Source organism: Fukomys damarensis, unplaced genomic scaffold, assembly GCF_012274545.1.
Source record: "Fukomys damarensis isolate Sample0158 unplaced genomic scaffold, DMR_v1.0_HiC HiC_scaffold_36, whole genome shotgun sequence".
NCBI lineage: Eukaryota > Metazoa > Chordata > Mammalia > Rodentia > Bathyergidae > Fukomys > Fukomys damarensis.
This window is the reverse complement of record NW_022900948.1, coordinates 49,208,137-49,218,741: the sequence shown is the minus strand read 5'-3', so window position 1 is coordinate 49,218,741 and position 10,605 is coordinate 49,208,137. Positions and strand designations below refer to the sequence as shown.

Genomic DNA, 10,605 nt, shown 5'->3' with positions numbered 1-10,605 from the left:
GCCGTCTATGGGCTCGAGGGAGTCAGTGAGGGCTCCCGGGGGCCCCCCCCTCTGGGAGAGGCAGGGACGTACCTGGGCCCGGGTACCTGCAACCGGTGCTGTAATGAGGATGCGGGGAGCTTTCCCGCACGAAGGCTCTGGGCGTGTACTCGGCTGGGCCCGGAACGTCCGGGTCGGCCTGGAGCGGAGGACGCTGCTCCAGCACTGGGGTGGGAGGAGCGCACTCTGGGTCTGGCACCCCCAGGCTGCCCCCATCCCCCTCCCACACCTGCTGGGGATGCAGCCAGCACCCTCACTCACGCAGCCCCCGCAGAGTCCGGGTGCAGGCGGGCGGGCACGCCCCAGGGGACCCCACGTCTGACTTCCGACCCACTGGGGCCCTCTTCCTGCTCACGGGCCTCATCTCATCTGCACCCCAGGACAGCAGGGCAGCCTCGGGCCTACAAACAGACCAGGGCGTCCCTTAGCTACCTGCCACCTGTACCAGGCTGCAGCCACTAACCCATGCCTCCTAAAGTTACCTTTTTTGTCTCAGGGGGCCGTGCGTCCAGTATTTGCCTCCATTGATGTAAAAATTGGCCAGGAATTTCACAGCCTTCTGGTCGAAGTTCATACCCAGAGTTGGGCTCTCTCCCTGAGGGCACCTTGGGGCTCTGTGACCTCATGCGCATCACAACCCCCTTTCCTTGCCAAGAGCACCCTAGGGAGGAAGGAGCATTGTCCAGCTCCACAGGGGCTGCCCCCAGGACCCCAGCCTGCTGGGTGGGTCAGCTGGGTCAACAGGACCCCTAAGTTGTCCAGGGATTCTTGGCCCAACCCTTTCTCCTGTACTTAGGGTTTCTTAGGGTTAGGAGTCCATGCTACCTGGGCCTGGGAGATCTGTGGCCCCTGCTAAAGGAGGGAGGGTGGAGAGGAGAGCAGTACCCCTGAGTATTTTCCAGGTCGTTCAGGATGCTCTGGGGTGGGGGGGTCAGGTGGTGGGGGACCCAGGAAGGCTGGAAGAACGGGAGCTGCTACCCAGCAGGAAACGCAGGCATAAGCAAAGCAGAGCAGGGCAGCCCTGGCTCTGGACCTGACACCTACCCCACCAAGGTGGGGCCTGAGGACCTCTCCTCTGTGTAGGGCAACAGAGGCCAGAAGGGCTGCAGGTGTCACAGATGAACTGGGCTGCCCAGCTGAGCTGCAAAGGAGTAATGAGCTGGAGGGAGCAAGAGCCCATCCGGGCACCAGGCTCTCCAACAGCAGCCTCCAGCACCAACTGGCCCAGCCCGGCCCAGCCCTGACCTTGGCCCCAGCGCTCTGTCACCCTGACTAGGTCTCTTTCTCCCCAGATCCTCTCCGCCAACACCAGTGCTGCTGGGCACAGAGGGACAAAAATGCATTTGATTTGGAGAGGGCTCCCACACTGCCAAGGTCCCAGGGCCCTCCCATGTTCCTCAAGATCCTTTTATCGTAGACAGCTAGTTTAAAACATTATGGCTGGGGGTGTACCTCAGTGGCACTGCACCTGCCTGGTAAGCACAAGGTCCTGAGTTCGATCCCCAGTATTGGAAAAAAAATTAAATTAAAAAAACAGACAAGGCTAGGCTCGGGAAGAAATCAGAGCAGAAAGTAAGAACACACTACAACTGTGGTGGGGGGTGCATTCATAGAAGGCCTGGCTTCGAGACAAAGAAAATTAACTACACCTACATACTTCTCCTAGGGATGAACATCAATGATTGATATTCTTCCCCCTCCCCCGCCTTCGGTACTGGGGATCAAACTCAGGACCTTGCGCTTGCAAGGCAGGAGGCAGGCAGTGGCACCACTGAGCTAAATCCTAATCCTGATATTTTAAAAAGGCGTGGATCACCTTGGGTGAGGAACTAAAACCTCCCTAGCCCATTCCTTCATGGAAAAGTCCTTGTTCAGTCTGTGCACGCTTGCTACCTGACTTGCGTCTCCATTTGGTCCCCATTAATCAATATTACATAAGAGACTATAATTGTAATCTTATTGGTTGACCATAGTTTTGTCCTGCATTGTACCCACCTTGTGATTTCCCACCGAATCAATGTTACCTAAGCAACTATACTTGTGATCTTATTAGTGAACCTGAGTTTTGTCCCTCCTTATACCTTTCTCACTGGTGGTTTTGTTCTGTAAAACACCCTTGAGAAGTGGAGGTCATGGGCAACCTACTTTCTGGGCCCCCTTCTGTCTCTCTTAGAAGCTATCTTTGTGTCAATAAATTCTTCCTACTCTTAACCTCCACTGTTCCTAGAATTCATTCTTTGATTTTAGAGAACACGAACTCGGCATATCAGACATTGAGCAGGTTGGGAGTTGTAATATCTTCTTTATATTATTTAGAGGTCCATAGATCATCTCTGTGTCACACGTCCTATATCACTTTAAGAACCCAACTAGCAGCAGCTACAAATGTAAGCACTGTGCAATTTTCTAAGGAAGTCCTTGTCCTGGTCCAGTTCCCCATGACAATCACCGCTGTGGTGATTGCACAGGTCTCTGGCCAGGGACCCTGAGGACAGTTCCCAGGTGAAGGTGGTGGGCCTGGTCCCCTTGAGAACACTGTGCTGAGAATACCAAAGGCAGCTCCAGCCGTTATTGGCATTTGATCAGTATTTATTTGGCCCACTTTCAACCTTACCTTCATGCATTTAGTGGCTGGTTCTTTTTTCTTAGAATGTTCATATTATGCTTTACATTTTCATACAAGAGGCCCATTTTTCATGTTATTTTATGAAAATGTTTTATGCCAGTATCCGTGGCAAACTTTTTTTTCTGGTTTGTACTTTTTTTTTTGTACCAGGGATCAAACTCCACACCTTGCGTTTGCAAGGCAGGTGTGGCACCACTGAGCTAAATTCCCGGCCTAGCTGCTTTTTTTAAAAAAATGTAAGAGCCACATGTGGTGGTACACACAGGTAATCCTAGCACTCAGGAAGCTGAGGCAGAAGGATTGCCATTAGTTCAAGGCCAACCTGGGCTACATAATGAGTTCAAATCCAGCCTGAATGACAAAGTGAGACCCTGTCTCAAAAAAAAATTTTTTTTTTTTTAAAAAAGGGCTGGGGATTTAGCTGAGTGGTTTTGCCATCTGCTTTGCAAGTGCAAGGTCCTGAGTTTGATCCCTGGTACCAAAAAAAAAAAGCACAGTGGAACCTATTGATGTGTTTCTTTATGATATTTTCATTTTTGTGGTTAGAAAGTTTTGAAAAGGATTTAAAATGGGAGCTACGAGGTCTGATTGAAAAATACAGTGAATGTTTACATTTTTAAAAATTATTACAATAAGGGACCAGGATTTAGCTCAGTGGGTTCCGCTGCCTGCCTCACAAGTGCAAGGACCCAAGTTCGATCCCCAATACAAAAAATTTTTTTATTACAATAAGGCACATCATTAATTCCCTTTACACTTTGAACGCACTTATCCCGTCATCCTTGCTATGTTCTACAGCGGTTCTGGAACCCTCTTTTGAGGATGTCCTTAGGTGTCCTATCATAGCTCCCTCGATGCCCTGAATTGATAAAACATGTGAATTCTGCTTTTGGTGTGGGGAATCAAACTCGGGACATTGTGCTTTCGAGGCAGGCGGTAGCACCACTGAGCTAAATCCCTGGCCCCCCTTTTTTTTTGAGATAGGGTCATGCTATGTAGTTCAGGCTGGCTTTGAACCCAGTATGTAGCCTAGTCAGGCCTCAAACTTGTGGCAATCCACCTGCCTCAGCCTCCTAAAAATATGAATCTTTCATGGTTAGTTTGACTTTAGAAAAGAGCCAGAAGGTGCATGGTGCCAGATCCAGGGAATATGATGGGTGAGGACACATTGTCATCCTTTCTTGAACCTGCATTTCCACTGGATGGCATTCATCAGCAGCATTCATTGAATTATTTCACACACCTTGTAAAGCCCCTCAGGAAAAGTGACTATCAGAACTACTACAGAAAGTGACAAGAAGCCAGGGTAGGTGGCTCACACCTGTCATCCCAGCACTTGGGAGGCTGAGACAGGAGGATCATCAGGAGTTCAAGTCCAGCTTGGTCTACAAAGTGAGTTCAAAGCCAGCCTGAACTACATAGCAAGACCCTGTCAAAAAAACAAAAACAAAAAGAAAAACAAAAATCAAGATACGTCCCCACAATCTCGAAAAACAAAGTGGCAAGAAGCCAAGCACAGCTAGGCATGATGGCACACATGCCTGTAATCCCAGCACTCGGGAGGCTGAAGCAGGAGGATCACCCTGAGTTCAAAGTCAGTCTGAACTACTTATAGTGAGACCTATTCTCCAAAAAAAAAAAAAAAAAAAAAAATGGCGGCTGGTGGCAAGAAAGATGGGCTGTATGTTCTACCTTCCAAATACTACCTAGACCAGACCCTGCTTATCTTCCAAGATCAGATGAAATCGGGTGCATTCAGGGTGGTACAGCAATAGACTATGTATGTTCAATGGTTGGGGGTTCAGGAGTTAATGTCAATGTGTCTTTTACTATGATAAATGTTTTGTATGTAGCCACTTCACGGTATATTCAAATCACACCTCTGCCCCGCTTCAAGTAAGACTACACAGCTGCCCAGCCAAGGAACCCCAGGCCTCATCATGGAAGCGGGTAGGAGGCCAACATTCTCTCCCTGGGGTGCAGCTACTTCCTACATAGGGCCTGGGCCTTCTGGGTAGCAAGAATCTAAGCCTCTCCCTGTCCGTTTTTGGAGCTCTGAGGTGGGTGGGGCTCCCTTCCAGTCCCACCTGGCCTGACTGGTCCTCATGGTTACACCTGTGAGGCATCACAGGCTTAACAGGGGCCAGGCCCCTTCACAATGGTTGCCAGGGAGGAGGACTTCTCTTAGGGAGAGGGAGCCCAGCCATTAAGGGCACAGCTAAGGCACAATGACAGCTACTCCAAAACACACCCTCTTCACGCCAGAACCTCACTATATCCCTGGGTAAGAGCTAAGAGCCCTCCCGGGGGTGGTGGATGAAGGGTGGGTCCTAACCTGGACCCCAGGAGCCCGAGGGCCAAAGCTGAGGAAGCTGAAGATCAGCATCATGAGAGAGTGGGGACTGAGGTCCCTGAGGGCTAAAACACTCTGGGATAGGAAAACTAGGCTCTGCAGAGGCCCAGGCCTCTCACTCTGTTCCACCCGGAAAACTAGGCTCTGCAGAGGCCCAGGCCTCTCAACCCTGTTCCACCCCAGCTCAAATGCCATACCAGAAGCAGAAAATGGGGCAGATGAACAGCTGGCAGAGGCTGGCAGAGCAAATGCCAGACACCTACAGAGCTTCCCAAATTAGAGAAGCTCAGGGAGGCTGCCTCACTAGGAAGAGAAAAGCGCTCTGTGGGACACAAGACAGACAGCATGTAAGGACCGGGTCTCCTTTTAACGAGGGGAAGTTGGGGTGCTGACACTGACATGGACCCTTGGCCTTCTCAGCTAATAGGCCTATGGTGGCCTTGGTGAGCTTTTCCTTTCCCTTGGTGCTGGGAATAGAACCCAGGAGCTGGCACACACTAGGCAAACTTCTACCACTGAGCTGCACCCCTAGTCCAGGTGTTTTTGTTTGTTTGTTTGTTAGTTTTTGGTACCAGGGATCGAACTTGGTCCTTGCACTTACAAGGCAGGCAGCAGAATCACTGAGCTAAATCCCCGGCCCTCCAGGTGAATTTTAAAAAGAAGACAGTTTGGGCCCAGGCATGGTGGTGCACACATACAATCCCAGCATTCTGGGAGGCTGAACCAGGACTGCAAGTTTGAGTCCAGCTTGGGCAATTTAGTGACTTCATGAGAATCTGTCTCAAAAAATAAGGGCTGGGGATTTAGCTCAGTGGCGCTGTGCCTGCCTCACAAGTGCAAGGTCCTGAGTTCGTTCAATGGTACCAATTTTTTTTTAAATAAAATGTAAAAAGCAAATAAAAAGGCCTGAGGATCAACCCCAAATACTGGAAAAAGAAGTCAAGGAGTATGGGGGGGAATAGTTCAGTGGTAAAATACTTGCCTAGTACATGCAAGGACCTGGGTTTGCTGCCTGGTACCACAAAAGAGAGGAGGGAGGGAGGGACAGGAAACAAAAAAAAAAATTCGGCCAGGCACAGTGGTGCAAACCTGTAGTTACAGCTACTCAGGAGGATGAGGCAGGAGGATCACTAGAGTCCAGGAGTTGAAGACCACCTATCTCCAAAAAGATAATTCACCCTCCTTGAGTGACCACACAGCCTCCCTGACCTCAGCATGGTGAAACCACTGGCTACCTGCCCACCAGGGACCTGTTCTTCCCAGCCCTCAAATCCTGGTCTATACATATGGCTGTGGCCTCCTGGGGTGGCAAAGATCTGGGCCAAACTCCACAGCATGCTTTCCCACTGGCCCTCCCTAGGCGTGGGCCTCTTGCCCGGGACTTGTCAGGCCATGTGCCTGCTTTCATGGGGCAGAGCTCCCTGGAGTAAGCGGGGACAGTGGTGGGTGGGGGACAGTCGGGCACAGGGTGGTGATTGCAGTGCAGCTCTCCTCTGGGCCAGGCGCATGTTTGTGGGAGGAGGTGCTACCTTCCCTAAGAGCTGGGAAGACTGTGGCTTCCACTGCCTCCATTTCACAGGTAAGCAGAGGTCAGGGGCCCTGCCGTGCGTCACAGCAGCTAAGTGGCTGGCAAGCTGGGCTGTCGTTCTGCCCACAGAGCCCTGCTTAGTGCTGTGCTCCCCTTGCCTTCCTCTCCTCCCCCCGCAGCTATGCTGGCTTTTACCCGCAGCTGCGCTACCAGGTGGGGAACACCTATGGGCGAACCACAGCACAGCTGCTCACAGATCCCAGCGTGCAAAAGAGCCCCTGCTCTGTGCTGTCTCCCATGTCCAAGCCCAAGTTCATTGAGGACTTCAGCCAGTCCAAGCCGCCCTGGGTTCCTTGCCGGGACCTGACTGAGCCCCACATCCCTCACTACACTGGTGAGCTGCCCCTTCCCCGCCCCACCTTCTGCTGCCGCCCTGCTGCCCACGTGGTTATCCGCCACCTGTCTGTGCAGGTCTGAAGCCCTACAGGAACTTTGAGATCCTGGGCAAGCTGCCACTGCAGGAGGTGGACGCCCAGGGGCCACTGGGAGCAGAGAACACGTCCAGACAGGTTGTGCTGCCCGCTGGCTTTATGCCCTATCCCCCCTACCCACCGTGCCCACCAGGCAGAAAGGGGGTCTCTAGCGACATGGGACACCCGGGCCTGAGACTGGCATATGGTGAAGAGGCCTGGAAGAATGCCAACCCTGTCCACGGGGCCTCCAAGCAGCACCAGGTAACTGGAGACACACTGTCCTGGGCTTCACCCTATCCAGGTGGGAGCTGGGCACTGACCCACCCCTCCCCTGGCAGCTGTACCACCGCAGAAGGGACGAGTACCCTCCCCCAACCCACCAGCTGGAAACACTGGACATGGATAGGTTCCAGCGACTGCCCCAGCTGGACCACCCCAACCTGATCCAAAGAAAAGCCATCTCAGGTGTGTCCCCCATAGGATTCCAGGGGCCCAGGCAAAACAAAGGGTGAGAGGAACAAGGCTGCCCCCAGCCCATTCCCACTTTGTCAACAGACCTGGTGTCCCCAGCCAGCTTCTCCACTACCCAGCTGCTCCCTTGTGGTCTCAAGGTATCACCACCATTAGGAAAGAAGCTAGACAGGCTTTCTGGCACATCTGGGAGCAGGTGGGTTTGCCCAGGGGACCTAGGGGGACACTGACCCCACACCTCCCCAGGCTATGCTGGCTTTATCCCCCAGTTCACCTGGGTGATGGGGATGAATTACTGCGATGGAGTCACACAGGCTATGGACGAGTTTGACAAGAACCAGGTAGGAGAGCACCGTCCTGGGCCTGCGCCCAGGCCCCCAGCAGGTGCCCACACACCAGCTTTAGGTTTCTGAAGCAAAATGCACACAGTAGGTCTCCACTTCCCCCTGGCATCTTTCCAGAGGCCTGCGGGGGGGGCGTCTGGCCCCAAGGGTGGTCCATAACCTAGCAAGGCCTGGCTCCTTGCCCTAAACCTTCAGCTACCTGTGAATTTAGCCCCTTTTCCTGGGGAAAGCCAGCCCCAGCCCTTTTATGGGTTACTAGGGAGGGCAGGGGCAGGGCAGCTCTCATCAGCACCTGGCCCCCCCTTCAAGTTTCTGTCCAGAAACCCTATCTATCCTCTGGGGCAGAGGCTGCCCAGGACACACTGGCCCTACACCACCATCTACAGAGGCCAGGGCCTGATCCCCTTCTACATGGGGTTCGTCCCCTGTAAGTATGGCTCCCCCAGAAAGGTTCCTCTGACAAAAAGGTTGCCACAGGGAGGGCAAGGTGGCTGGGGCCTACCCTTACCCACCCTCACTACAGGGCACTGTCCCCAGACCCACTGTTTTGCCCAGCTCCTCCAGTCCCACTCCCTAAGGGGCCCAGCAGTGCCTGCAGTGAATTCCCAGGCAGAGGCCATCTGGTCTGTCACCTTCAGGAAGAGGTTCCTCAGGGGTGCCTCAAGCTCCTGAGAAGCCCCTTGGTCGTCTGCACGCTTGCCCCAGGCGTGTGGGAAGCCCAGCTCAGCTGAAGACTTGCTCCCTTGCAGCCATGCAAGACAACTATGCAATGACATTTGGCAACAGCACTCGCAAGGCCTGTCAGAAAGAACTCGAAAGGCGAAACGACACACTATGAAAATGTTTTAATGGTGGTGTCTGTACAGCAGGTGATGTCAGTACAAGGACAGCAGTGCACACGGTGAGAAAGGGCTATCGGAACAGACTGTGGGTGAATAAAGAGTTCACACCGCTTCCACACTTTTGCAGCTAACAGACAGCTCTAAGACACCTCCTCCTCAGCCTCCTCCTCAAACTCGCCCTCCTCCTCGGCCGTGGCGTCCTGGTACTGCTGGTACTCGGACACCAGGTCGTTCATGTTGCTCTCGGCCTCAGTGAACTCCATCTCATCCATGCCCTCGCCCGTGTACCAGTGCAGGAAGGCCTTGCGCCGGAACATGGCCGTGAACTGCTCCGAGATGCGCTTGAACAGCTCCTGGATGGCTGTGCTGTTGCCAATGAAAGTGGCCGACATTTTTAGCCCCCGGGGTGGGATGTCACAGACAGCCGTCTTCACGTTGTTGGGGATCCATTCGACAAAATAGCTGCTGTTCTTGTTCTGAACGTTAAGCATCTGTTCATCCACCTCCTTCATGGACATGCGGCCCCTGAACACTGCAGCTACTGTCAGGTAGCGGCCGTGGCGGGGGTCGCAGGCAGCCATCATGTTCTTGGCATCAAACATCTGCTGGGTGAGCTCAGGCACCGTCAAGGCGCGGTACTGCTGGCTGCCCCGGCTGGTCAAGGGGGCAAAGCCAGGCATGAAGAAGTGCAGGCGGGGGAAGGGAACCATGTTCACAGCCAGCTTCCGAAGGTCAGCATTGAGCTGGCCAGGGAAGCGCAGGCAGGTAGTGACCCCACTCATGGTGGCAGACACCAGGTGGTTCAGGTCACCATAGGTGGGTGTGGTGAGCTTTAGGGTTCTGAAGCAGATGTCATACAGGGCTTCGTTATCAATGCAATAGGTCTCGTCTGTGTTTTCTACAAGCTGGTGGACTGAGAGGGTAGCATTGTAAGGCTCAACCACTGTGTCCGACACTTTGGGTGAGGGCACCACACTGAACGTGTTCATGATGCGGTCCGGGTATTCCTCCCGGATCTTGCTGATGAGCAGCGTGCCCATCCCAGACCCAGTCCCCCCACCCAGGGAGTGGGTCAGCTGGAAACCCTGTAGGCAGTCACAGCTCTCGGCCTCCTTTCTCACGACATCCAGCACGGAGTCCACCAGCTCTGCACCTTCCGTGTAGTGGCCCTTGGCCCAGTTGTTCCCAGCACCACTTTGACCTGCGAGAGACCACAGCCAGTCACACTTAAGCCAGAAAGTGACCAACACCTGCGCAATCCCACAAGTAGGGCAAATGGGCCCTCAGAGTGACGAACATAAGACAGCTCAACAAGACCCTGCCGATTCCCGAGCACAGAAGTGAACCAGGCTTCCACCTGGACTGGGGGAGATTACATCTACCTCTTCTGGCCTGCAGGCAAACAGCTGGGCCCTCCTCCTAAAGCCGCTTTAGGCAAAGGGATTGAATGACTCAGAGGGCAGGAAAAAGTCCCGTGGGCTCCCAGCCACTGCGTCCAGAAGCAATGACCTTGGGTCGGAACAGCCCCTTGATCCCTGGGCGGCCCAGCCCCCGCCCGCACTCACCGAAGACGAAGTTGTCAGGCCTGAAGATCTGCCCGAAGGGCCCCGAGCGCACAGAGTCCATGGTGCCGGGCTCCAGATCCACCAGCACGGCGCGGGGCACATACTTGCCACCTGAGGAGGAGCGGTGTCGGTGAGGGGAAGCCCGCGGGCCGCACAAGGGGCCTGCGCGCGGGGGTGGGGCAAGAGTTCTCACCGGTGGCCTCGTTGTAGTACACGTTAATGCGCTCCAGCTGCAGATCGCTGTCTCCGTGGTACGTGCCAGTAGGATCAATGCCATGCTCATCGCTGATCACCTCCCAGAACTGCAGAGGACGCGGGCAGGCTCCGGCTGAGTCACCGCGGCGGCCGGTGCGCCCAGGGGCGG

General features: G+C 54.0%; 3 protein-coding genes across 5 annotated transcripts in view; 1 reads left to right on the top strand and 2 right to left on the bottom strand.

Moving 5' to 3' along the window:
* The window catches only part of Stpg3 (sperm-tail PG-rich repeat containing 3), a 1,663-nt gene extending 1,050 nt beyond the window's left edge, over positions 1–613 (bottom strand). The window contains exons 1-3 of the mRNA XM_010608946.3: positions 522–613; positions 301–440; positions 27–204 (exon numbers count right to left, since the gene is read on the bottom strand). Of these exons, the coding sequence (XP_010607248.1) occupies positions 27–204; positions 301–440; positions 522–613 (410 nt within the window). The remainder of the gene's footprint in view (positions 1–26; positions 205–300; positions 441–521) is intronic.
* Positions 614–4,817: 4,204 nt separating this feature from the next.
* Positions 4,818–8,743, top strand: Fam166a (family with sequence similarity 166 member A). Of its 3 annotated transcripts, XM_010608787.2 has the most exons (8): positions 4,884–4,949; positions 6,114–6,236; positions 6,748–6,940; positions 7,018–7,280; positions 7,358–7,484; positions 7,737–7,831; positions 8,144–8,261; positions 8,584–8,743. In XM_010608787.2, the coding sequence occupies exons 2-8, from the start codon at positions 6,234–6,236 to the stop codon at positions 8,670–8,672; spliced, it is 888 nt and encodes a 295-aa protein (XP_010607089.1). In that variant the 5' UTR covers positions 4,884–4,949; positions 6,114–6,233; the 3' UTR covers positions 8,673–8,743. The 3 variants fall into 3 exon arrangements, with proteins under 3 accessions (XP_010607088.1, XP_010607090.1, XP_010607089.1); XM_010608786.3 differs by lacking the exon at positions 6,114–6,236 and having other exon boundaries at positions 4,818–4,949; positions 6,726–6,940; XM_010608788.3 differs by lacking the exons at positions 6,114–6,236; positions 8,144–8,261 and having other exon boundaries at positions 4,818–4,949; positions 6,726–6,940; positions 8,584–8,688.
* The window catches only part of Tubb4b (tubulin beta 4B class IVb), a 2,281-nt gene continuing 340 nt past the window's right edge, over positions 8,665–10,605 (bottom strand). Inside the window, exons 2-4 of the mRNA XM_010608785.3 lie at positions 10,435–10,543; positions 10,242–10,352; positions 8,665–9,877 (exon numbers count right to left, since the gene is read on the bottom strand). Of these exons, the coding sequence (XP_010607087.1) occupies positions 8,817–9,877; positions 10,242–10,352; positions 10,435–10,543 (1,281 nt within the window). The 3' untranslated portion in view covers positions 8,665–8,816. The remainder of the gene's footprint in view (positions 9,878–10,241; positions 10,353–10,434; positions 10,544–10,605) is intronic.